Source organism: Macrobrachium nipponense, chromosome 17 (genome assembly GCF_015104395.2).
Source record: "Macrobrachium nipponense isolate FS-2020 chromosome 17, ASM1510439v2, whole genome shotgun sequence".
Lineage (NCBI taxonomy): Eukaryota > Metazoa > Arthropoda > Malacostraca > Decapoda > Palaemonidae > Macrobrachium > Macrobrachium nipponense.
The window spans coordinates 54,376,521-54,402,233 of NC_087210.1; the positions used below are offsets into that span (position 1 = coordinate 54,376,521).

General features: G+C 42.3%; 1 protein-coding gene across 1 annotated transcript in view; it reads right to left on the reverse strand.

The window, feature by feature from the left end:
* LOC135195909 (G kinase-anchoring protein 1-like) overlaps positions 1-25,713 on the reverse strand; it is a 230,113-nt gene that overhangs the window by 87,004 nt on the left and 117,396 nt on the right. The window contains exon 4 of the mRNA XM_064222416.1: positions 15,453-15,647. Within this exon, the coding sequence (XP_064078486.1) occupies positions 15,453-15,647 (195 nt within the window). The remainder of the gene's footprint in view (positions 1-15,452; positions 15,648-25,713) is intronic.

Consider the following 25,713-nt stretch of genomic DNA (forward strand, 5'->3'; position numbering starts at 1 on the left):
TCTCCTTTCTACCTGCCTCACTAACAAATTTCCTTTAACCTACCACCAGGCTCAACCCTATTTGAGCCTTAGCTGCCTAAAAAGGCTATATAGTGATGTGTCCCTTATTTTTATGCTAGGGTCACTTACACCTATACTTAGTTGCTGGCTATATTGTGATGTTCCCCCTTATTTTATACTAGGGTGACTCACTTTTGTATATATTGATATTTTCTAGTTTTTAGTTATCATAAGTTAGAATAAGTATAGTACTAAGTCCTATCATAAGTTAGCATAAGTATAATATTAAGTTCTATTAAGTATTTTAAGGCTAACATATGTTACTATGCACTGATTAAGATTTATATGATAACTTTATAAATATTTAAACTAGATTATACTCATATTATATAATTTTGAGTTTTCTTCTTACCTCTTATTATACCTTTTCCCAAGCTTGTGCTAATTCTCTGGTACTATTTCACAAAGCGACACAGGCTTGGCCCAGAAAAGGGATTTTGACGAAGGAAAAATCTATTTCTGGGCAATGGCCCGTGTCGCCCAGTGAAATCCCCCCCTAATTTCTCTCCCACCCGTGCCCAAACTTGTTCTTCTAACGTCAAGGATGGCCACCAGAGGCGCTGGTGTTAGCGTGGGTGGGTGAGTAGTAGTAGTTGCTGGTGTGGGCTGTGTACCAGCTCTCTCTGGCAGGGGGATTTTGGTGGAGGAGAGATCTAAATGACAAGAGGTCCGTGGTAGTGGTATCACTCGCCCCAGTATAATACCAACACCCTCTTTTTATTTAGGGTGACCGAGGCAGGATACTCTGACATCCCCCTCTTTTATTTTTCTCTGGTAATGTTAGCATTATTTACCTTAGAAATATGAACTGAAGGGATATTTCACTGGGCGACACGGGCCATTGCCCAGAAATAGATTTTTCCTTCGTCAAAATCCCTTTTTCGACCATTTCGGTAGAGTCAAAGTTGACCGAAGGTTGAAATTTTGGCACTTATCGTTATTTATATGAAAATATTTCAAACTGATGATAGCTAAAACCATGGGTTGTTTTTTGTTGTATTCTCCATGAAATAGCGCACATTTTCATATATAATACCACAGATATAAAAGCCTAGATGCCGCATCAGCCGCTAGCTGAATACGCTGGCGCACGTCATCAGGCCCGCCATCTTGGCGCGGTAATTCAAACAATGCAGCAGGCTGCAGTATATGACGTTTTTTCGCCACTATTCGCTTAATATTGCACGGATTTTCTTGTCTGATGGCTCGTTACAAAGCTTACATAATTCTCTACAAGGATCTAATAAAATAAAGTTGTTCCTTATTGTTTGAAAGTTAACTTGCAATGACTTTGTTTTAGCAGGTAGGGGGAAGGGGGCTAGTTGTACACAAATGTTAATATTTACCCATAACTATTGCTGTAAACAATAATTTGAAATGCTGTGATAAGACAGCCTCCGAAAAAAAAATGGTTAAAAATGATATTGTTATAATACAATAAAGTTTCATACATACTTACCTGGCAGATATATACATAGCTAAGACTCCGTCGTCCCCGACAGAAATTCAAATTTCGCGCCACTCGCTACAGGTAGGTCAGGTGATCTACCGGCCTGCCCTGGGCGGCAGGACTAGGAACCATTCCCGTTTTCTACTCATATATTTTCTCTTCCACCTGTCTCCTTGCGGGGAGGCTGGGTGGGCCCTAATCGTATATATCTGCCAGGTAAGTATGTATGAAACTTTATTGTATTTATACAATCATTTTCATACAATCAACTTACCTGTCAGATATATACATAGCTGATTGGCACCCTTCGGTGGAGGGTAAGAGACAGCTACTACTGGAATAGACAGGTAAACAACATCTGTTGTAGGTATAAATAAAAACCTTGGTTCCTACCTGATAGGTGGTAGACTTCGTGGGTGTTTGCCCCGTAGTCTGCATCACCTCAAGAAACTTTAGCGAGATATGTGATCTATGGCCAAGAATTCTTGTGGGTCTGCCGAAGGGGTCTTATCCACTTACTCGGCAGAGCCTGAAAGGACTTTGTCAATGGTGCTGATCCACTTATATGACAACACACCTTATTAAGGAGCACACAACCAATCCCGACCACCTGATCCTAACCACCATGTTAGTATTAAAAATTGCTCCGAGTTATCCCCAACTCTTCGCAACAACCGTAACTCAAACCAAATTGCACACGCACACAATAATTTTTCAAAAAAAAAGATACTCATCTACTAAAAGATATCACAAGAGTTCCTTACTGAACGGAAGTGACTGGCCGCCTGTGCGGTATCTGCACTTGTTCAGCAGAAAGTCTAGAACATATCTATTAGACTTAAGTAGTAAAAATTAAGGATTGTTGTCAGCTCCTGTACCCAGGATTGTGCCCGCAGACACAAAAGGACCTAAGGAAAAACATTTTTCATAGGTCACACGCACGTCCTTCAAATAGTGAGAAGCAAACACAGAATTACATCTCCAATATGTCGCTTCCAAGATATTCTTCAGTGACATATTTCTCTGAAAAGAGAGAGACGTCGCCACTGCTCTCACTTCATGAGCTCTTACTCTCAGGAGTTTGAAAGAATCATCCGTGCAAGCCTTATGAGCGTCCGTAATTACGTTCCTGACAAAAAAGGCTAAAGCATTCTTAGACATAGGTCTTGATGGATCCTTCACTGAGCACCAAAGACCTTGTCTAGAACCTCCCAACTGTTTCTTTTTCTGTAAGTAAAACTTTAACGCCCTTACTGGGCAAAGAGACCTCTCCGGTTCCCTGCCGACGAGACCCGATAATCCTTTTACCTCGAAGTTTCTCGGCCAGGGATTCGAAGGATTTTCATTCTTCGCCAAGAATAATTCCTTGAAGGAACAGATGGCTGAATCTATATTGAACCCGACTTTGTCACTAAGGGCGTGCAGTTCACTAACTCTTTTCGCCGTCGCCAGTGACAAAAGAAATAAACATTTTCTCGTTATATCACGAAACGAGGCCAAATGTAGGGGTTTCAAATCTCTCTGAAGACAAGAACTTCAGCACTACGTCTAGATTCCAGTTAGGGGGAGAAGTAATCTTAGACTTCTTGGTCTCAAAAGACCTAATCAGATCATGTAGATCTTTATCGTTTCCCAAATCTAGGCCTCTATTCCTAAAGACGGCCGATAGCATACTCCTATAGCCCTTTATCGTGGCTACGGAGAGACGCGATTCTTCTCTCAGAAATAACAGAAAATCAGCTATTTCTGTTACAGAGGTACTGGAGGAGGACAACTTCTTCGACTTACACCACCTTCTAAAAACTTCCCACTTGGATTGGTAAACCCAGATAGTGGAAGTTCTCCGGGCTCTAGCGATCGAGCTTGCTGCTTTGCTAGAAAAGCCTCTCGCTCTGACAAGTCTTTATTTCGATAGTCGAAAGGCAGTCAGAGCGAGAGCGGGGAGGTTTTGATGAAACCTCTCGAAGTGTGGTTGTCTGAGAAGATCCTTCCTTTGTGGAAGGGATCTGGGGAAGTCTACTATCCACTCCAGTACCTCTGGGAACCATTCTTGAGCTGGCCAAAAGGGGGCTATCAGGGTCATTCTTGTCCCCTTTGAAGTCACAAACTTCCTGAGCACTTGCCCCAGAATCTTGAATGGGGGAAATGCGTAAACGTCTACCTGAGACCAATCTAGCAGGAAGGCGTCTACTGCTAGAGCTCTGGGGTCTTCCACTACTGAACAGAAGACTTCCAGTCTCTTCGAGAGGAACGTGGCAAAGAGGTCGACATGAGGAGTCCCCCAAAGAGACCAGAGATTGCGGCAAACGTCTGAGTGGAGGGTCCATTCGGTATGAAGGACCTGGTTCCTCCTGCTCAGCCTGTCCGCTCTCACGTTCCTTACTCCCTGAACGAACCTCGTCAATAGAGAGATGTTCCTTTGCGATGTCCACAACAGCAGGTCTCTTGCGAGTTCGTAAAGGGCATACGAGTGAGTACCTCCTTGCATCCGAATGTATGCAAGAGCGGTTGTATTGTCCGCATTCACTTGTACTATTTTGTTGCTCACTAACGGTTCGAAGCTCTTTAGAGCTAGGTGTACAGCCAACAGTTCTTTGCAGTTTATGTGCCAGGACACTTGAAGAGCATTCCAAGTGCCTGACACCTCTCTCTTTCCCAAAGTTGCTCCCCGACGCGTCGGAAAACAATACAAGGTTTGGGCTCTGTATTTCCAGGGAAGTACCCTTGTTTTCCCTCAGTGGGAGTAACCACCATTCTAAATGGCGTTTCATCAGATCTGGAATGGGAAAACTGTCCGAGAGGAGTCCTGTCTTCATGTTCCACGAACTTCTGAGGAAGAACTGAAGAGGACGGAGATGAAGTCTTCCTAGATGAAAGAACTGTTCGAGCGAGGAAAGGGTCCCTAACAGGCTCAACCATTCCCTTGCCGAAGTACGTTCCTTCCTTAGGAAGAGAGAGACTTTTTCTAAACCTCTCGTTAGTCTCTCTTGAGAAGGAAATACTCGAAAACCCCGAGAATCCATCCGCAATAGCCCCAGATAGAAACCCAAGTTCTGGCTGGGGATCAGTTGGGACTTCTCGAGGTTCACGAGTAATCCTAAGGTCTTTATCAGAATGTTTAGTGTCACAGTCAGGTCCTCCAAACACTGTTTCTCTGACTTTGCTCTGATAAGCCAGTCGTCTAGGTACAGAGAAATACTGATTCCTTTCAGATGAAGCCATCTCGCCACATTTTTCATAAGGCTCGTGAAAACCTGAGGCGCCGTAGACAGGCCGAAACACAAGGCTCTGAATTGGAAGATCCTTCCCCCCGTCATGAAACGGAGGTACTTCTTCGACGAAGGATGGTCGGTCGGACGTGAAAATAGGCGTCCTGGAGATCCAGAGACACCATCCAATCCCCTTGGCGAAGAGCCGCAAGGACTGAAGCAGAGGTTTCCATGGAGAACTTCTGTTTCTGAACAAACTTGTTCAGAGCGCTGACATCCAGAACTGGTCTCCAGCCCCCCGAGGCTTTCGCAACCAAGAAAAGACGATTGTAAAACCCTGGGGAGCTTTGATCCAGCACTAGTTCTATAGCTCTCTTGTCCCACATCTGATCCACCATTTGTTGAAGAGTATCTTTCAACACAGGGTCCTTGTAATTGGCGGACAATTCCTCGGAGTTGACGTCAGGGGAGGATTGTCCAGGAAAGGAATGAGGTATCCCTTCTGAAGCACAGACATCGACCAAGCGTCTGTGTCTATGAGAGTCCAGGCTTCCGCAAATCCCCAGAGCCTGGGGCACCTACTGGTGTTTGGAGGAGCGCCACTTCACTTTCCCCTTTTAAAGGGGCGGAACGAGGCTCGACCTCTCTTCTCGGTCGTTTTCCTTTTAGCGGTAACTCTAGCGGGAGGGCCTTCTCGAAAGGGCCGAACAGGAGTAGACACCCCTTTCTTTTCTCCCACCATCACTGGTCTCTTCTTCCTGGAAGATTGCAGGAGAAGATCCTGTGTCGCTTTCTCCGTCAGAGATCGGGAAATCTCCCTCACCAACTGTGAAGGGAACAGAAAATCAGACCTAGGGGCGAATAACAAGGCTGCTCTTTGCGAATGGGATACTGCTTTCGTCAAGAAAGCGCTAAAAACAGATCTCTTCTTCAAGAGACCTGCTCCAAATAAGGAAGAAACTTCCCCTGAGCTGTCCTGTACCGCCTTGTCAATACAGGACAAAATTGTTGGCAAGGAGTACGTCCGCTCTATCCCTTCAGGGGCATGAGCCTTCTTGGACATCACCCCAAGGTACCAATCTAGGAAGTTAAAGACTTCTAGAATGTGAAAAAGTCCCTTGAGGAGATGATCCAACTCTGAAAGACCCCAAGTAATCTTAGCAGTGTGAAGGCTATGTCTCCTGGATGCATCTACCAGACTGGAAAAGTCAGCTTCAGCTGAAGCTGGGAGTGTGAGACCCATATTCTCCCCAGTCTGGTACCAAATCCCTCTCTTGCCTGTAAGTCTAGCGGGAGGCATGCAAAACACTGTCCTTACTAGCTCTTTCTTGGTTAGCATCCAGCTATCCAGCGATTGAAGAGCTCTCTTCATAGAAATCGTCGGTCTCATCTTCAAGAAAGCCGACGATTTCGGCGTCTTAGAGCATGAAAAAAGTGAACGAGGCGAAGGAGGAGCGGCAGGGATCAATGCATCTCCGTATTCCTGGAGGAGGAGAGCTGTCAAAACTTTGTAGTTAGACAGCCCTTCTTTGCCGTGAGTCTCGTCCTCTGAGTCCTCTTCTAAAATCGGATCAGAAGGAGAGGCCACTTCCCGTTCCGGGTCTTCCTGTCCAAAAACTCTCTCTACGGGAGACAAACTCCTAATAGGAGAGGGGCTAAGAGAGTGTAAAGAGCTCCTATGCTTGGCTGGCTCTTCGTACTTGGCTGGCTCTTCGCGCTTGGCTGGCGCCTCGCGCCTGGCTGGCGTCTCGCGCCTGGCTGACTCCTCGCGCTTGGCTGGCGCCTCGCGCCTGACTGATGTCTCGCGCCTCTCAAAGCTCTCGCGCCTGACTGACGCCTCGCGCCTGGTTGGAGTCTCGCGCCTTTCTGGTGCCACATCCTTGTATGTCAGATGCTTGTCTGGCGCCTCGCGCTTGGCTGAATCCTCACGCCTGGTTGTTACCTCGCGCTCGGCTGAAGCTGCTGGTCTGGCAGACGTATCCCATCTGGGAATATCCCCGCGCCTGTAAAGCGTTTCTCGCTTGTCTGACGCTCTAATCCTAGAAGACGCTTCTCGTCTGTAGGACGCCTCGCGCTTGACTGGCGCGACGCGCTTGTCTGGCGAATCAAAATCGTCCAAAGAGTCTCTATCCGAGTAAATCTCAAAAAGACTCACGTCCCACAGGAGCCTCACTCCTGGCGGGAGAAGGAAGACGAGTCTTCTTGACCGGCAGTCTCACGTCTTTCTTACGAGGAGGATCCTTCGAAAGGACTCCTACCAAGGCGGATAGCTGTTCCTGCACCGCCAAAATGATCCTCTTGGAAGCCTCTCCTGCGTCTTCTTGAACGGGAGAGGGAGACCTCGAAGGAGTTTTGCCCACATCATGGGACGTCAAAACCCTCTTCGCCTTCTTGATGGAAGGAGGCGCTTCTTCCGAAAGCGTTCTGGGCTTGAATCCAACACAGGATCTCTCCAGTGCCTTTTCAGGGGCCTGGACAAGTCCGAATCCTTCCACCCTCTTTAGGAGAGGGAGAAGCGGACGAAGAGAAGCACTCTCTGAGGACGCTTTTCCGATAGCGGTCCTGAGCAGTCTGTCTATATACAGCGCCTGCTGAAGGGACGCCTGACCGGGGGGAATTCTCCACAACCTCCGTACGGCTTTCGACTTTCCTTCTCCTCTGGGCTTGGGAGCTTGGAAGAGGTCTAGGCCTGGGAGCGTCGCAGAGACGGTCAGACGCCCCTCCACAACACTGGGGACACTCACTTCACTATAATCACTTTCACAGTCCTTACCTTTCATGGTAGCCATTTTGGATCTCATCCTGTGAAGAGTAGCTTTCAGTTGAACAATTTCCGAGGCCGAATCTGAATGTAAAGCCAGTGAGGGCCCTGATACAGAATTAGAATCATAATTAAGAGAAGAGTTAGAATTATCCAAAGGCTCAATAGGCCTTGTACTACTACCCGCAATCTTAGATGCAGCCCTTCTGACTCTATCCCTTTCTAACTTCTTCAAGTAAGAAGTTAGAGTCTTCCATTCCTCAACATTCAACCTCTCACACTCATGACAGGTGTTAGAAATAGAACAATCAAAACCCCTACATTTGCGACATACAGTGTGAGGATCAACCGAAGCTTTCGGTATCCTCACCTTGCAGCCTACATTCACACACAACCACTTGAATCAGACATTCTTGAAGAAAAATCAAAAGCAAGTCCAAATCCAGTCCACAGTAGCGAATGCCAAAACAACGATCCAGGTACGTCACCAAAAGTCCACAAAAAGATGATCAATTGTCTAGAAAAGCGAATTCCAGTCAAGAGGTGGCAGCAACGATGTTGATACCACCGGCGACAGAAAATATACGAGTAGAGAACGGGAATGGTTCCTAGTCCTGCCGCCCAGGGCAGGCCGGTAGATCACCTGACCTACCTGTAGCGAGTGGCGCGAAATTTGAATTTCTGTCGGGGACGACGGAGTCTTAGCTATGTATATATCTGACAGGTAAGTTGATTGTATGAAACAATATTGTTTAAGGGCCATTTGGTCAATAGGGTAAATCGTGTATGTTGGACACTAATTTGATGTTTCTAGATTTCTTTCACTGCATTATAGCTATGTAATATTAAAGTGTTAATCTGGTCCTTGTAATAAGAACTAAATAGCCAAGCAAGACACATAATGAGTTTTTGTTGATGTTTTGATATAGCCTGCTAATTTCATATCAATGTATATAGATTATCATTACAATGTAGTATCATTAAACTGTTGGAAACAGCAATGAAAAAAAAAACTTGTTTAAACTGCTGGGAATATTTATAAATAAATGCACAGATGTACAATAAATGTTATATATACATTCAATGTAAGAACAAATATCATGAAAATAAATCATTGTGCAATACATTTTGAGAGTTGTTACTTCAAAGTATAGGCTTAATGACCCATAAGGCCACCCATAGCTTTAAATTTACATGCGTGACCAAACCAATGAACAGTTAGCTGAAAAAAAATTAGATTGGCCTTATGATTGTGGCCTAGGCTGAAAGGCTCGGTGGGTTACTATTACCGGGTATACGGGGGTGCTCGTCAGGATTGGCTCATTTTGGCAATTTTGGTCTAGAGATGGGTCCCCTTCTGGAAGGGTAGAAGTATAGAGATGGCCCAGGCCCTTATCCTAAATAAGGTATAATAATTTGGGTCCTTGACAACATAGGTCTAGAGATGAGCTATATTGAACTGTTAATGCTTGCCATAATGATATATCCTAGTCTGAGCAAATTAAAGGTAGTTTTGTGAAAAATTTAAGTTCTATATAATTATTTCACCATATAAAATTAGGTCTAGAGATAGGTCACTTTTGCCACTAGACGAGGTCTCTTGATCCCCCCCTAAATTTTCCAAAGCCAGGTCTAGAGGTCAGAATTCACTGAGGAGCATCCCGTTCCAAAAAATTGGAAGAACCCCCACCCCCCCAGGCTCAAAGGAGCAGGCAGAGATGCAAAGGCTAGATAACACAGAAATCCTAGTTATTCTAGGGCCTACTGTAGTTTATTTTAGGCTCAACCCTACAGTTTTATGACTTAAACTTGTAGGAATGTGCCAAAAATTATATTGGGGGATTTTTTAACAGAGCACTCGAGAGACAAAGAATTTACTTAAGTTGCACAGATCCATAGCTGTAGGCCTACTTTAGTAATCTGTCTTATCACAGCATTTCAAATTATTGTTTACAGCAATAGTTATGGGTAAATATTAACATTTGTGTACAACTAGCCCCCTTCCCCCTACCTGCTAAAACAAAGTCATTGCAAATTAACTTTCAAACAATAAGGAACAACTTTATTTTATTAGATCCTTGTAGGGAATTATGTAAGCTTTGTAACGAACCATCAGACAAGAAAATCTGTGCAATATTAAGCGAATAGTGGCGAAAAAACGTCATATACTGCAGCCTGCTGCATTGTTTGAATTACCGCGCCAAGATGGCGGACCTGATGACGTATGTCCGGCCGGCCGATGCAGCATCTAGGCTTTAATATCTATGTATAATACTCTATGTAATGGCTAATATAAAATGGTGTGAAAATAATGTCAAAGTGATGAAATAATTTCTGAGATGTGTTGCTGATGCTTTTTAGTATGAGAAGAAATTCGTGCTAGCGCGCCTGGGTAACGATTGTAAACAAAACAACAGCTTGATCCGTGAGCTCCCAGCATCCCCCAAGGCGCGTGATTCAAAAGTTCTCGCCTAGTAGGCCTATATTCCGCGAATTTAAAAAAAAAAATTTTTTTTCGTTGACGTACCATACGTCAGTTCAGCACCCGACAGACAATTTTCGTTGACGTTTAATACGTCCAATCAGCGTTAAAGGCTTAATTAAAAATAGCGATTCCCAGTCTTTTTATCCACATGGAGGAAGGTGGGCGGGGGAGTAAATGACAGGCGGAGGGGAAGGAGTCTGAGATTAGGCGTTATTCTCTCTCTCTCATTATTATTATTCTCTGTCTCAGAAATAATTCATAATTTCACTATTGATGGTCAGATATATGATGTTGCCATTCACTGGTCTCTCTTTCTCTCTCTCTCTCTGTTATTGGCTGTAGGTATATATTTTTAATGGTAAAATGTTTAAGATGACTTTGAAATGATATTAATAATATAACCTCAAAGATTAATACAGTAATAGGTTAGTAATTTTAGGTATATTTGAAGTAGGATGTTATTAAAGTTATACATTTGGTATTTGAACTTTCAAGATAGGCAGTTATAAGCATTTTTAGAGGTGGTTCTAACTATTCACGGGGGTGTCTGGTACACATCCCCGGCGAATATGGGGGGAACACTGTACTCCCAAATCTCGTAAGAACCATCAATAGGCCTTGTCTTGCCCAATTGGGAGTCTCTTCTCACCTAGTACTTGAAGTACAAGAAACCATGCACTTAGCAAGCACCCAAAATTCCAAGGAATTCAGGCGTTGGGCGAGACTCCTGAATCTCGCAAGACGATCATCGGGAATAGTCCCCCCTTGACAATCATTGGGAGTAGTCCTCTCTTGACTTCCAAAGAATTCAAGGATGAACAGGCACAGAACCATTCTCAGATGCTGGCATCTAAGAACTGGACTGAGAGTGTGATTCAACAGAATGCACACTCAAGGCTCCCAACACGAGACCCCACAGGAGAATGCCAATTGTACCCCAACCAAAGGGTGGGAAGAGCCACCGAGAACCACTGCCTCCTCAGAGAGAGGCATTCCCTTAGAACTTTCAAAGGGAACCTCTTCCCTGCTCCTCCAGGTGTTTGAATCCTCAGAATCGGGACACCAGTTGGGAATCTGCCAAGCACTGGTGAGCACTCAGCGGTAGTGCTGGTAGGAAGAGATGAGGCATGTGAATGTCTCTCCCTGTGCCTGAACTGAGACAGAGAGTACTCTCCATCAACAGCTTGGGATGCTCACAATTTGTTAGAAACATGAGCACTCGAACGACTGGCAAACGAGTTCCCAACACAGCACCAGTTTAGAGGCGGAACCTCTAGAACTGACGATGGGAATGCAAGCTAACTGAAGCTCCCAAACCACAAGACCCAGGGGTACGTGAATCAGTTCCTGAACCGGAAGATTTGGGAGTTGCCAATGAGAGATTCCACTGCCAGTACCTTAGAAATCCTGCAGGAGAACTTATGGGGGAGAAGCAGCCTTCCTCTTCTTTGGTTAAAGGGGCAGTGCTGCAGCATTTTGGAGTATCACAGGTACACTCCAGAGGGTAGGATAACCAACACAGTGAGATATCCAACCATTAATGCTGTGTACTATGAGTGCTAACTGTCAACCTGAAGAAAAAATAAAATATAATTAACAAAAGGCTACAACTCCTCTCATTCTGAAGGGCACTGCCCTCAGAAATGAGAGAAGACCCCTAAGAATAAGGCACCCAATCACAAATGTGGGCCCCCAACCCTCCTCGCCCGACAAAAGAACTTAAAAGGGCAAAGGAAATATCTCTCCCGAAGGAGAAAACACCATAAGAATGAATACCGGAAAGGAAAAACCAAGGGCGAAAGCTCCAATTTACTCTCAGGAATTCTTAAAAGAGTAAGATCAAGTACTATTTAATGATTAAAACAAATATACTATCTCACCTTTAAAATCAAAAGGCTTATGGATGTGATAAGGGTATATGTATTATGTTACCCCCTTTACGCCAATCCAGAGACACTCTGGGGTAGGGCAGCTTGCAAGGCTGTTACAGAAAGTGGGTTTGAATATCAATAAGTTTCAAACCGGGTTGAATATTAATATCAAACGCAGTATATTCACTAAAAACAAAATAATGAAAGAAAGATACCACCGAGAAAAATGAGATTAACAACGTCAAAAACATGAGCTCACGGAACATACGTCTTCATCAGAAGGGGACAAAAGCCGGCAGGTCTCCCAACCTACCAGATGGTAGTTACTGCCTAACCATCTTGTTCAAGAGTTTTAATGGCTGCATACCATCTTCGCCGTATAGTGGTTCCTAATGTAAAGGACCGAGGGTTTGTATATCGTGTAGGAACAAACAGAATCTTCTGAGAGGAAAAGAAGTCTTCCTTAGCTCCTACGTACACTGACTTTCTGATTGAGCCCTCAGTAGCCAATCATCAAAAGATAGGGAATCCCTATTCCCATCAAATGAAGCCACTTTGCAATTGGGGACATGGAAGTAGGCATCCTGTAAATCAACAGATGCCATCCAATCTCCTTGATGAATGGATTTGATGACTGGATGGCAGGAGTGTTTGGTTTGTCTCCACCTTGAATTTTGTCTTCAAAACAAAGACATTGAGGGCACTGACATTCAAGACGGGCCTTCAGCCCACCGATGACTTGGGGACAACGAAAAGATGATTGTAAAAGCCTGGGGAATAAATGTCCATCACTTCTTCAATGGCCTCATTCTCGATGAGAGATGACACTTCGTTCACAAGGACCAAAGACTTCCTTGATCCTGAGGAAAGCCATCAAGACGAGAGCATGCTGACTAAGGGAAGCTTCTTTAAAAAGGGGATACTATATCCCTCTTTTAGGACGTTTACTATCCAGGACACTGGGCCCTTCTTCCAAATCTCCCAGAACAGTTGGAGCCTGGCTCTGACTTGTGCAAGGAAGATGATTTCCTCACTTGCAAGATGATGATTTTGACAACTTCTTAATCGTAAAAGGATGAGAAACAGGCATTCCCCCTATAAAGGGGGAGAGCCCTTTGCTTGCTCCAAAAGCTATGACTGAGCAGGGAGAGACTGTATAGTGTTTACAGAGGGAGACTCCCTAGGCCCTCTTGACAACTGTGACAAGAGCCATCACCTAGGGAAAAAGAAGTTTCTTATCCAATGGGGAATATAGAAGAGCCAATCTCTATCATGTGACAGTGACTCCTTTGGTCTTATATGAGCACCAAAGTTCTTGTTTCGTCAGAATTCCCATTGTGTAAAGGGAGGCTAACTCTTGGGAGCCATCCCCAAAACCATAGTTGATGCAAGAGAGGACTCCCAACTAGTTCAAGGAGTAATTCTCAGGTAACACAGAGCATTTCTTTATTTTCCAAGCCATGGCGCCAATAGACCAGTCCATAACACTCATGACTTCGAAAATGTTAAGATACTCTACAACAGATGAGTGTTCCAAAGCCATAAACATAAACCTTGCTGAAGAAAAGTCTGACCTTCCTGCAGAATCCACCAAACCCGAAAAATCTTTCTGGGAGTAGGCAGACACTCACAGGAAAGGAACTTCTCCAGTTGCATAGGACAGGTATCTCCTCCTTGACAATCTAGAAGGAAAGCTAAAGGAGGTCCTGCCTTATTCTTTTTTCTCTGCAAGCTATCCTTCCACTTCACTAAGCACCTTCTTCGCCAATTACGAAAGGACCACCTTAGGCAGACTGGAGGACGAAGAGGGTTGCATATCCATGATAAAGGTAGAAGCAAGCAATGAAGGAGCTGCTGGTGAAAAGTCCGGAGAGGTGCTAGCAGGAACATCAGTAAAGAAGCGTAGGCAGGTGAAAGGGCTTCTTGATCCTCTATTTCTTCATCATCAGAGGAAATTGGATAGCACTGTAGCCATAGGCTCTTGAGACATTGCAGGAGCCTTGTTAAAGAGAGAGAAAATACTATCCAGTTTCTTTTAATTGGGATTCACTTCAGAGACTTTGACATTAACTATGGCAGTGGGAGTCGACACTAGGGGCCTAGGTGTTGAAGAGTGCCTGGTAGTGGTGGGCAGAAATCGACTCCGGAATCGATTTTGGCGAGTCTAGCTTAGCTATCCCGGAGTCGACTCACACCCACAGAAAATCGACTCCACTCTGCTCTCTATTCACCAGCTGTTATGACATTCAGTGTATATGGGAAGATCTCGCTGTCGGTGTCGGAATCGCTTCCTTCTAATGTAAGTGTAAGTATAGTTCAGTGCATTGTATGAGTATATAAATAATTTCTAACGTTGCATTTAGAGGACAGTTATAAAATGTATACATATATACGTGTTATAAATAGCAGTAGTGGTATTTATGACGTACATAGTAGTAATTATTGAGAAATAGTCACAAACACACGTGACATACATTTTCTTTCAAATAAGCCATGAATTTCGGTTAACTTCAAATTCACTTTCAACTTAGAAGAAACATTTTTTTGTGCTCCTAAGCGGAATTACGAAGTGAAAATACATTAAGAGATTTTTTTTCTTCTTAGATTTTGTCCTTGGGCTTCGATATTCATGATGCAGCCAGCCGCAAAACGGGCAGGAAAGAGTCCTGTGTGGGACTTCATGGAACAGGATTCCCCCACCACCATTAAGTGTTTGATATGCGAGCAAACTTTATCTTACAATAAAAATGCAAGTTCTGTGATCAAGCATATTCAGTCAAAGCACCCTTTACAATTTGCAGAACAGAAAGAAAATAATTCACCTGGAGGAATGGGCATCAAAGGAGCACAGATGCTTCACGAAGAGCAGACAAACAACAACAAGCCTTGGGTGCTGGAAGAGCATCAACATCTTAGAAGCAATACAAAGAGAAACGTTCTGGGTGATCAGAGCACAGTGTGCAAATTATAGGATTCCTTGGTTAGGCATCAATTAGAGCCTTTAGCACAATATCAAAAGCAAACCTGAGTCCGACTTTGTCAATTTAATTAGTCAATATTGATATTAAAAAGTCAAAATCTATATTACAAGGTCTCTAGAAAGAGCCTAATATATAGTATCTAAATAATGCCAAACCGGCCAACAAATGAAAATACTTCACCAGTTGTGATGAACAAACAACCATGAAAGTCAAGAATTTTAGAACCAACTGCAGCCGACAACCAGTGTGTAGCCATTAGCTGGCAGAAACAAACTGATCTCTTAGTCAAGTGGTTCCTCTCTTTCCCCAAAAGTAGGTGGGGCACTGTTACCTATCCAAAACAAAAAACTAGCGCAACCTGGGAATGTCAGAATTGTAACTGCTGGGCGAGTTAAACTCTACAATATGTAATGACTGGGTAAGTTAATTAAAATCTTTATTTTTGTCAGTACATATAACTTATATTTACTTTTCAAAAAATTATCTCTAGCCTTACTTATTTCTTAAAATTTTTTAAGCACTTCCTTAAAATGACATTTTCAAGACACTGATGCAAATTTCTGCTCTCTGGTTCTTTTCTGATAAAAATAAATCTAAATTTACTGGAGGTCAAATGCACATAAAGTATATCTTACCTGATTTAGATTCAAGTTGTTAAACTGCTCTAATGACATTGGCATAGGTTTGTCCTTCTTCTTTTTAACTTTTCCCCCTTTCTGCTCACTATCTTCTTTTTTCATTTCAGCATAAAAATTTTTCTTTTCTTCATAGTCTAGTTTTGACAACAATATTGCTTCTCGTAATGCACGTTCATTTTCATCTCGTACAAACTGAAAGATATTAACTGTATTTTATAAAACAAAAAAAAAATACATTACTACTAACACCTATGCTGCTAAATTAATAAAAATTAATATGGTATCTTTAAAATTGATAAGCTGAAACTGGTATAAAAATTGTATAAAAATACACACCAAATTATGATATATACAGTGCTTCCCCCCTCCCCACATTAAATACATTACATATTTCCGCGGTCCACTTTGTCGTGGGTGAAACACATTACAGGCGGCCCTCGGTTAGCGGCAGGGGTTCCGTTCCTGGCCACCGACACCAAGCGATTTTCGACGCTGAGCGATTTTAAAGCCTACAGCCGCCGCACACCTTCTTTCGAAACTCTAGACCAGTCAAAGGGGCCGTAATCCCACAACGGCGCAATAAGTAAAATTATATTTATGCAGTATAGTACTATAGAATTTACTGTACAGTACATGTGGGTGTCTAGAGTATGTAAAGATATAATAAAGTTTATACAGTGTACAGGTAGCTGTAGTGTTCAGGTTACGATCATTAGTCTTACGATAGTTCGATTTTATGAGAGATCAAATTACAATGGCCTAACTTTATCCATCTTCTAGTTACATAAGTTCAATAACAGCAAAAGAGAATGATGAAAGTATGGTTTTAACGTTATACTTGTTGCGTGAACGTGTACAACCATGAACAACCGAACGAGAAAACGACTTTTTTTTTCTAAGTACAACCGAACTGGATAACATCTGTTTGGCTTGTATTTCGATCATCGTACTACAGTGCAACATTACCGTATTTGTTATAAATGGCGTTATGTATAGAATAGAACTGAGATATCTTAATGTAATAACTTTATTCGCTATAGATCAGAGATCAATATAGATTAAAGATCAATCGGGAAATATACCGTTAAATTTAAACCTAATTATGACTGAAGCTGAGAAAACAGTTCAAGCTGCTAATGACTATTATCGTACATCGGCAACAAGGATAAAACTGCAGTAAACGTCTGCCATCACACACAACTGTAGATAAAATTGGGATAAAATCATTTTAATCAAAACTACTGTGCTTGAAAGAACACATTTTACTGTTGGTTTCACGCCGATATAAGATAAATAACGTAAAGTTCGTATTACGATGATATAAAGGATTACGTATTGCGAACGGAATCACATAATTTTTTACGCAATAAATATGCTGCCAACGTAATCTGTTAACGAAAAAAATAGTAGTTCACATTCACAACGAGACAATTCAATAAATATTTCCACCTAAAAACACGCTGTATAAGGAAAAATAACTTTGTCTCATATAAGTCAAGTATCTAGATATTCGTTTATGCTAACTAGAAGCAAGAGCATTCGCTCAGAATTGCGTTATGGTGAAACAGACTCGTATTCATCAGCTGATTTCAAACCACAACATGCCGCTCCGCGGAATACGGGCTTAAGTTTGCCGTAGTATTTTAAAATACAATAATATGAGAATACATACAATATTCTTGGATACAGTGAAATAATGTATAACTTTTAAAGGATTTATGGAAAAGATGCATAATTAATAAAATAACACAATGCATTTTTCGGAACTGGCGGACAAGAACGAACATGAAAAACCATCCCCTGACAACGTGGAGCGTAGTTACAAAGGCTGCCTTAATTTGTATCTTATTTCTGTACAAAAATGAAAATACCTTTACGCAATATATTTTCATACACATTTTAAACATAAAAGCATAAACATTTGAAAAATCGACAAATCGATCGCTAAATTAGCACTCATTTTTTTTTTTTTTTTTTTAACTATATTTTTGGAAGAGCGGCAGACGGCGGCAAAAAAAGTGCAAATTAGCGATCGATGTGTCGATTTTATAAATGTATGCTTTTATGTTTAAAATGTGTATGAAAATGTATTACGAATAGGGTATTTTTATTTCTGTGCAGAAATATGATAAAAAGGCAGCTTTTGAAACTCCCCTTCAAGTTATCGACTACGATGTGTTTTTCAAGTTCGTTCTTGTATGCCGCCGCGGCATACAAGAACGAACTTGAAAAACACATCGTAGTCGATAACTTGAAGGGGAGTTTCAAAAGCTGCCTTTTTATCATATTTCTGCACAGAAATAAAAATACCCTATTAGTAATACATTTTCATACACATTTTAAACATAAAAGCATAAACATTTATAAAATCGACACATCGATCGCTAATTTGCACTTTTTTTAAATCGATATTTTCGGAAGAGCGGCAGGCGGCGGCTTACAAGAAAGAACATGAAAAAACATCGTATTTGGTATCATGAAGGGCAGTTTCAAAAGCTGCCTTTGTATCATATTTCTGTACAGAAATAAAAATGCCTTTCACATAATACATTTTCACACACATTTTAAACAAAAGCATGAACAATTATGAATCGACACATCCATAGCTAAATTTGCACTTATGTAACTCGATCAGAGGCATATATTTTACCCTAATACCTACGTAATAACTCTCCATAAAATTTGTTAATATAATTTGCATAACCTTTATGGTCTGAACGGCATTTCTACATATGTATGAACTCGTTAGACAACGGCGCTGTTAACTGAAATTTGTGCCGTAAAGATACCTTTAAAATGCCTTATTTTTTAAATGAATATTTTTGACGACCGCCGTAAAACCGATTCGCCGTTAAGTGATTGCGCCGTTAACCGTGGGCCGCCTGTACAGGCGGCCCACGGTTAACGGCGCAATCACTCAACGGCGAATCGTTTTTACGGCGGTTGTCAAAAATATTCATTAAAAAAATAAGGCATTTTAAAGGTATCTTTACGGCACAAATTTCAGTTAACAGCGCCGCTAGCGCCGTTGTCTAACGAGTTCATACATATGTAGAAATGCCGTTCAGACCATGAAGGTTATGCAAATTATATTAACAAATTTTATGGAGAGTTATTACTAGGGTAAAATATATGCCTCTGACGCTGTTCTATGCCGAAAATATCGAGTTACATAAGTGCAAATTTAGCTATGGATGTGTCGATTCATAAATGTTCATGCTTTTGTTTAAAATGTGTATGAAAATGTATTACGTGAAAGGCATTATTATTTCTGTACAGAAATATGATACAAAGGCAGCTTTTGAAACTGCCACTTCACGTTATCAAATACGATGTTTTTTCATGTTCTTTCTTGTAAGCCGCCGCCTGCCGCTCTTCCGAAAATATCGATTTAAAAAAAGTGCAAATTAGCGATCGATGTGTCGATTTTATAAATGTTTATGCTTCTAAGTTTAAAATGTATATGAAAATGTACTACGAATAGGGTATTTTTATTTCTGTGCAGAAATATGATAAAAAGGCAGCTTTTGAAACTCCCCTTCAAGTTATCGACTACGATGTGTCGATTCATAAGTGTTCATGCTTTTGTTTAAAATGTGTATGAAAATGTATTACGTGAAAGGCATTTTTATTTCTGTACAGAAATATGATACAAAGGCAGCTTTTGAAATTGCCCTTCACGTTATCAAATACGTTTTTTCATGTTCTTTCTTGTAAGCCGCCGCCTGCCGCTCTTCCGAAAATGTCGATTTAAAAAAAGTGCAAATTAGCCATCGATGTGTCGATTTTATAAATGTTTATGCTTTTATGTTTAAAATGTGTATGAAAATGTACTACGAATAGGGTATTTTTATTTCTGTGCAGAAATATGATAAAAAGGCAGCTTTTGAAACTCCCCTTCAACTTATCGACTACGATGTTTTTTTCAAGTTCGTTCTTGTATGCCGCCGTCTGCCGCTCTTCCGAAAAATATAGTTAAAAAAAAAAAAAAAAGTGCAAATTTAGCGATCGATGTGTCGATTTTTCAAATGTTTATGCTTTTATGTTTAAAATGTGTATGAAAACATATTGCGTAAAGGTATTTTCATTTTTGTACAGAAATAAGATACAAATTAAGGCAGCCTTTGTAACTACGCTCCACGTTGTCAGGGGATGGTTTTTCATGTTCGTTCTTGTCCACCAGTTCCGAAAAATGCATTGTGTTATTTTATTAATTACACATCTTTTCCATAAATCCTTTAAAAAGTTATACATTATTTCACTGTATCCAAGAATATTGTATGTATTCTCATATTATTGTATTTTAAAATACTACGGCAAACTTAAGCCCGTATTCCGCGGAGCGGCCAATGTTGTGGTTTGAAATCAGCTGATGAATACGAGTCTGTTTCACCATAACGCAATTCTGAGCGAATGCTCTTGCTTCTAGTTAGCATAAACGAATATCTATATACTTGACTTATATGAGACAAAGTTATTTTTCCATATACAGCGTGTTTTTAGGTGTAAATATTTATTGAATATGTCTCGTTGTGAATGTGAACTACTATTTTTTTTCGTTAACAGATTACGTTGGCGGCATGTTTATTGCGTAAAAAATTACGTGATTCCGTTCGCAATACGTAATCCTTTATATCATCGTAATACGAACTTTACGCTATTTATCTTATATCGGCGTGAAACCAACAGTAAAATGTGTTCTTTCAAGCACAGTAGTTTTGATTAAAATGATTTTATCCCAATTTTATCTACAGTTGTGTGTGATGGCAGACGTTTACTGCAGTTTTATCCTTGTTGCCGATGTACGATAATAGTCATTAGCAGCTTGAACAGTTTTCTCAGCTTCAGTTATAACTAGGTTTAAATTTAACGGTATATTTCCCGATTGATCTTTAATCTATATTGATCTCTGATCTATAGCGAATAAAGTTATTACATTAAGATATCTCAGTTCTATTCTATACATAACGCCATTTATAACAAATACGGTAATGTTGCACTGTAGTACGATGATCGAAATACAAGCCAAACAGATGTTATCCAGTTCGGTTGTACTTAGAAAAAAAAAAAAAAAAAAAAAAAAAAAAAAAAAAAAAAAAAAAAAAAAAAAAAAAAAAAAAAGTCTTTTCTCGTTCGGATGTTCATGGCTGTACACGTTCACGCAACGAGTATAACGTTAACACCATACTTTCATCATTCTCTTTTGCTGTTATTGAACTTATGTAACTAGAAGATGGATAAAGTTAGACCATTGTAAATTGATCTCTCATAAAATCGAACTATCGTAAGACTAATGATTGTAACCTGAACACTACAGCTACCTGTACACTGTATAAACTTTATTATATCTTTACATACTTTAGACACCCACATGTACTGTACAGTAATTTCTATAGTACTATACTGCATAAATATAATTTTACTTATTGCGCCGTTGTGGGATTACAGCGCCTTTGACTGGTCTAGAGTTTCGAAAGAAGGTGTGCGGCGGCCGTAGGCTTTAAAATCGCTCAGCGTCGAAAATCGCTTGGCGTCGGTGGCCAGGAATGGAACCCCTGCCGCTAACCGAGGGCCGCCTGTATTCACTTTTCCACGGAGGAACTTTCACTAACTTACAGATTTTCCTTTGGGCAGTCTTTGGGCAGTACAGGCAGTCCCCAGTTTATAACGGGGGTTCCATTCAAATATCAATATTAACCCTTAAACGCCGAAGCGGTATTTTAAAAATTGTTTCCCGTATGCCGGTGGCGTTCGCAAGTGAGCACCGAAGCGGAAAAAATGTCTTTTTTTTTTTTTTTTTTCAAAAAATCACAGCACGCTTAGTTTTCAAGATTAAGAGTTTATTTTGGCTCCTTTTTTTGTCATTGCCTGAAGTTTAGTATGCAACCATCAGAAATGAAAAAAAAATATCTATCATATATAAATATTGGGATATATGACAGCGCAAAATAAAAAATTGAAATATAATTGTATACAATTCACGCTGTGAGCAAAACGGTTAAAGCTAACAGGTTAATTTTTGTTGTATTGTACACTAAATTGCAATCATTTTGGTATATAACACATTGTAAAACAATCAAGGAAACACAGAGAAAATATTATCACAAAATGATGCATGAATTCGTAATGCGTGGACGTAGAAAAAAGCCGTTTTCAAAAATTCACTATAAACGAAATATTGTGCTAGAGACTTCCCGTTTGTTGCAAAATGAAGGTAATTAATTGAATATTACTAGACTGTAAGTGTTGTAGCTTACAATTGCAGTTTTCTACCATTTCGGTAGAGTTAAATTTGACCGAAGGACAAATGTTTTGTATTTATCGTTATCTATATGAAAATATTTCAACACTGATAAAAGCTACAACCATAAGTTCTTTTTAGTTGTATTCTACATGAAATTGCGCACATTTTCATATACAAAACTTTATGTAACGGCTAATTTAGAATGGTGCAAACATTACGACAATTGGACGAAAAAATTTATGATTTTCTGGGCTCAGCCTGTGTCAATACGTGAAATGTCCCTTTAGCACACATTTCTAAAGTAAAATATTGCTATAATACCAGAGAAAAAAGCTAATATGGAAATGCCAGAATATTCTGGCTCGCTCACCTTATTTAAGGTATCGGTATGGTTTCTGGGGAGAGTGAAACCACTACCAGAGGTCCTTTGCCATTTAGATTCATCCTTCTTCAAAATCCCTCAACTATAGAGGAGCTGATCTAAGGCCCACTACTCGCTACCGTCATGGCTAGCGCCTCTGACGTCATTCCTTTCGATAGCATGATCCAAACCGCACGTTTTTCTGCTCTGTGTTGTGTTCGCTTTGGAATTCTACAGTTTTCAACATGGAAAGTCAAGCTTCTGCATCCATGTTAAGTACTGCTATTGATGTTTAACACCATTTAGGGACTGCCCTGGGCATGTTTAACCAATTTATTTAGGTTTTTTATAGACGGCGTCCCATGCTGCACCGTCCCTGCGCCGCCATGTGCGGCTTGCTCCAGCGCGTTTCTTTGTTTCGTGCCCGATTCGGTCCCCTATACCGTTTGGGCTCGATTCTTGTTTAGCAGTACATTCCAATGTTTGCCATGATGCATTTATTGACGTTTTGTTCAAGTTTTATATATCCACACGGGGGGATGTTATCCGAGCTCATGCTAGGCTTGTAGCCTACGTCGTTTCCTTTCAGCTTAGAATTTTATGCATGCATGTTTATTTTAGTTGTCAGCTGCTCGGAGTCGCCAGGCTCGTCCTTCCTTCTCGGTTGGCTCGACCCAGCTTCTCCAGGACATTTCTTTCTCTCTACCATCTGAATTATCTTCCTTTCCCCCTGTGTTTTGTTAGGATGTTATTTTGTATTTCCCATGCTTATCGAGACGGCTTTGGCTGGCCTACGCCTCCTCTGATCGCATGGCCTTCTCACCGCGTGGTTAACCACACGGCCGAGAGAGGATCCCAGGCGACCGCGTATGAGCCACAGCGCGTCGGTCCTTCCAGCCCTCTTCCCCCTCCTTGGGGGGAGGTACGCTCGCTCACGCTGTCTCAGGCAGCCGATCCGAGCATCCTCCCTTCCCTCCCTCTCGCGAGGGGGGGACAGGGGAGGTAGCTGGAGGGCTCTCGGCGAGTGGGTCGGCTCCATGCCGCTCTCCCCAGCAGACTAGGGGGGCACCCTGCTTGGCCGAGCTTCGGTTGGCCACCAGGCTCAGCTACGCTCAGCTCTCCTCGGCTCTCGTGATGCGTTCTCCTACCACTAGTCACCAGCCCTTCCGCTCCGGCGGATCAGGAACCCGGCGCAGCCAGGTCCGCTCTAGTTCGGTGATACTAAGGAGGCCCCGGCCTCCACACAAGGATACGCTTTTGCATGCATGTTTTACATTCACATATAACATCCATTATCTTTAGTTTAAGCTTGGCGGAGACCCTGCTCCCCCCCCCCCCCCACCCCGGGGATATCCTCCAGCTTATTCTAGTTTTAAGTTTTTAGACGACGGAGTTATCAAACCCCGCCGCGTTATTTTGGTCCCCTCCTGTTCCTCACCCGTTGTGCGGACTACTCCTCGTTCCGGCGTATGGATTAGGTGGTCTTCCTGATTCAGTGACTACTCTGTCCTCCGGCATCGCCGAAAACACACTGATTCAAGCTGTTCTGCCGATCCTGTCAGACGAATCACCACATTACACGGTCAAAGAGCAGGTAGAGACTAACCCTTGTTATCTTTTAACACCGGAGCACTCCGGTGTTATGACATATCACATCACGGACTTAGTCCGGGATGTTAGTGATGATACTCATGTGTCATTTCACTTACAGGTCACCCATTGTATGGAGTCGGGCTGTAACGCGGTGCTTCAGGACCCCTGTGGGCACGAGGTCTGCCGGACCCACACTGCCTGCGCGATCCGGTTCAACGGGTCTCTGGTGTGGCACCACAAGAGTTACCTGGTTTGCTACAAGTTCGTAGACCAAGTCTCCTCTGAGGTGGGTGATGTTTCAAATGCTGCACATTAATACAATGAGTACCAGTGATGGATATAATCCTGGATATGTCAATTAACTTATTGTGATGGTAATTGCTTCATAGCAAAGAAAGATAAAGGAAAGGAGAATGCATTTTCGAGAAGTTCGGCAGCAAGGAGGCTTTCGTGCCCGTGTTGGAGGCGCCTGTTCTCGCGGCTGTTCTGGAATCGTCGGCGTGTTGTGGAGTGCAACACACGCCTAAGTGGCGGGAGAAATGCCGCGATTTCTGATGCAATACCTTGTCTAAATTCACCTAAGAACTTCCGGAAACCTCGCGAGCCCGTGACGCGAGCCGTAGGCTACGCCCCCAGAGTGCCATATAAATACGACGGTGGCAGCAGCAGCAAGAGAGATCGTAAAAGAGAGACTCCAGTTAGTCACAGAGAGTAGCAGCAGAGATTATCCGTGAGAGATAAGAGAGAAAGGGACCGAAGAAGGATCAGAAGAAAAGTTGTTCGAGAGTTGGTTGGATACTGGTCTAGTATCCAGACTTCAGAGAAGAAAAGGTCCTGCTACAGGTTTTGGGGAGTTCCTGCCTTTCAGGTAGACTAGTTTCTGCAATACGGAGTCAAAAGAACATCTGCAATCACCATTTTACCTTTGAGAAGCCATCCCTTCGAATTGCCAAATTGACTAGCAAGTATTTGAATTGCCTCACTGTTCCCCAAGTACATGCAGTGTAAGATTCTATTTTTTTATGTATATAGGAGATACCATTCTGCATTCACCTTTGTTAGTAAGCTTGTACATAAATCTTTGTTGTGTTAGTGTTTCTGTCTATATTCGTATCCCCAGTTTCAACTGTTGGTGTTGAAATATTTTTATTTATTTATTTCATATCGAACCTGAAGCGGACCTCCCTCAGAGGCCGTAACATTGTGTCGACCCTTGCCAGGATATTTCGACACCGTAACACTTATGTTATAGTTTAATCTAAACTAGCCTTAAGTATTAATACTAACCGTCTCTTTCAGGGCGCCCAAGCGATCTGGGAGACTGCCCTTGCCACCCTGAAGGCCTGGGTTGGTGGGTTTGGCCGCAACGTGACCAAGGGTCAACCCTACATACTCTCCAAAGAGATGGCCATCCTCATCTTCCCCGGCAGGAAGAGTACCTCCTACGTAGACCTGGAGGCGGCGGCTCCCCTGATCGCTTCCATCCAGGAGGAAGTGGCTCAGCCCTCAGAGGAGGCGACGACGCAGGAGGTTGCCAAAGAAGTAGCTGCCCTGGACCTGGACCTCGAGCCCATGACGGTGGAAGGTGCAGGTAAGGATGTAATTGAGGCAGGTACTGTAGGGGCTCAAGGGCTTTCCTTGAGCCCATCTAGAGCTTCTTCTCCTCCTACTTCTACTTCTTTCCAGGGATTCACCGGGGGGATTCAGTCGGTCAGACCGAAGTCCGCCCAGGCGATCCCTAAAGTCAAAGGTAAGCGTGACTTTAAATCGCTTCAGAAGTCTCTGTCGAAGAAGTCAGATTCTTGCCTTGCCTGTAATTCTTCGGCTCACCATCCTGGAGCGGACAAGGTTAAACTGTCCTCTTACTCTAAAGGGTCGAAGTCCAAGTCTTCTAAGGACAGGGCTCAGCCCTTCCCCTCCGACCATGAGCCTTCAACCTCTAAGGGAGCCAGACCCAGGACTCCTAAGGAGAAGGTAGAACCTTCCCCTTTTGACCCAGACACCTTCTCTGCTAACATTTCCGCCAATATTATGCAGCAGATGGGTAGGATGGTCGGGAA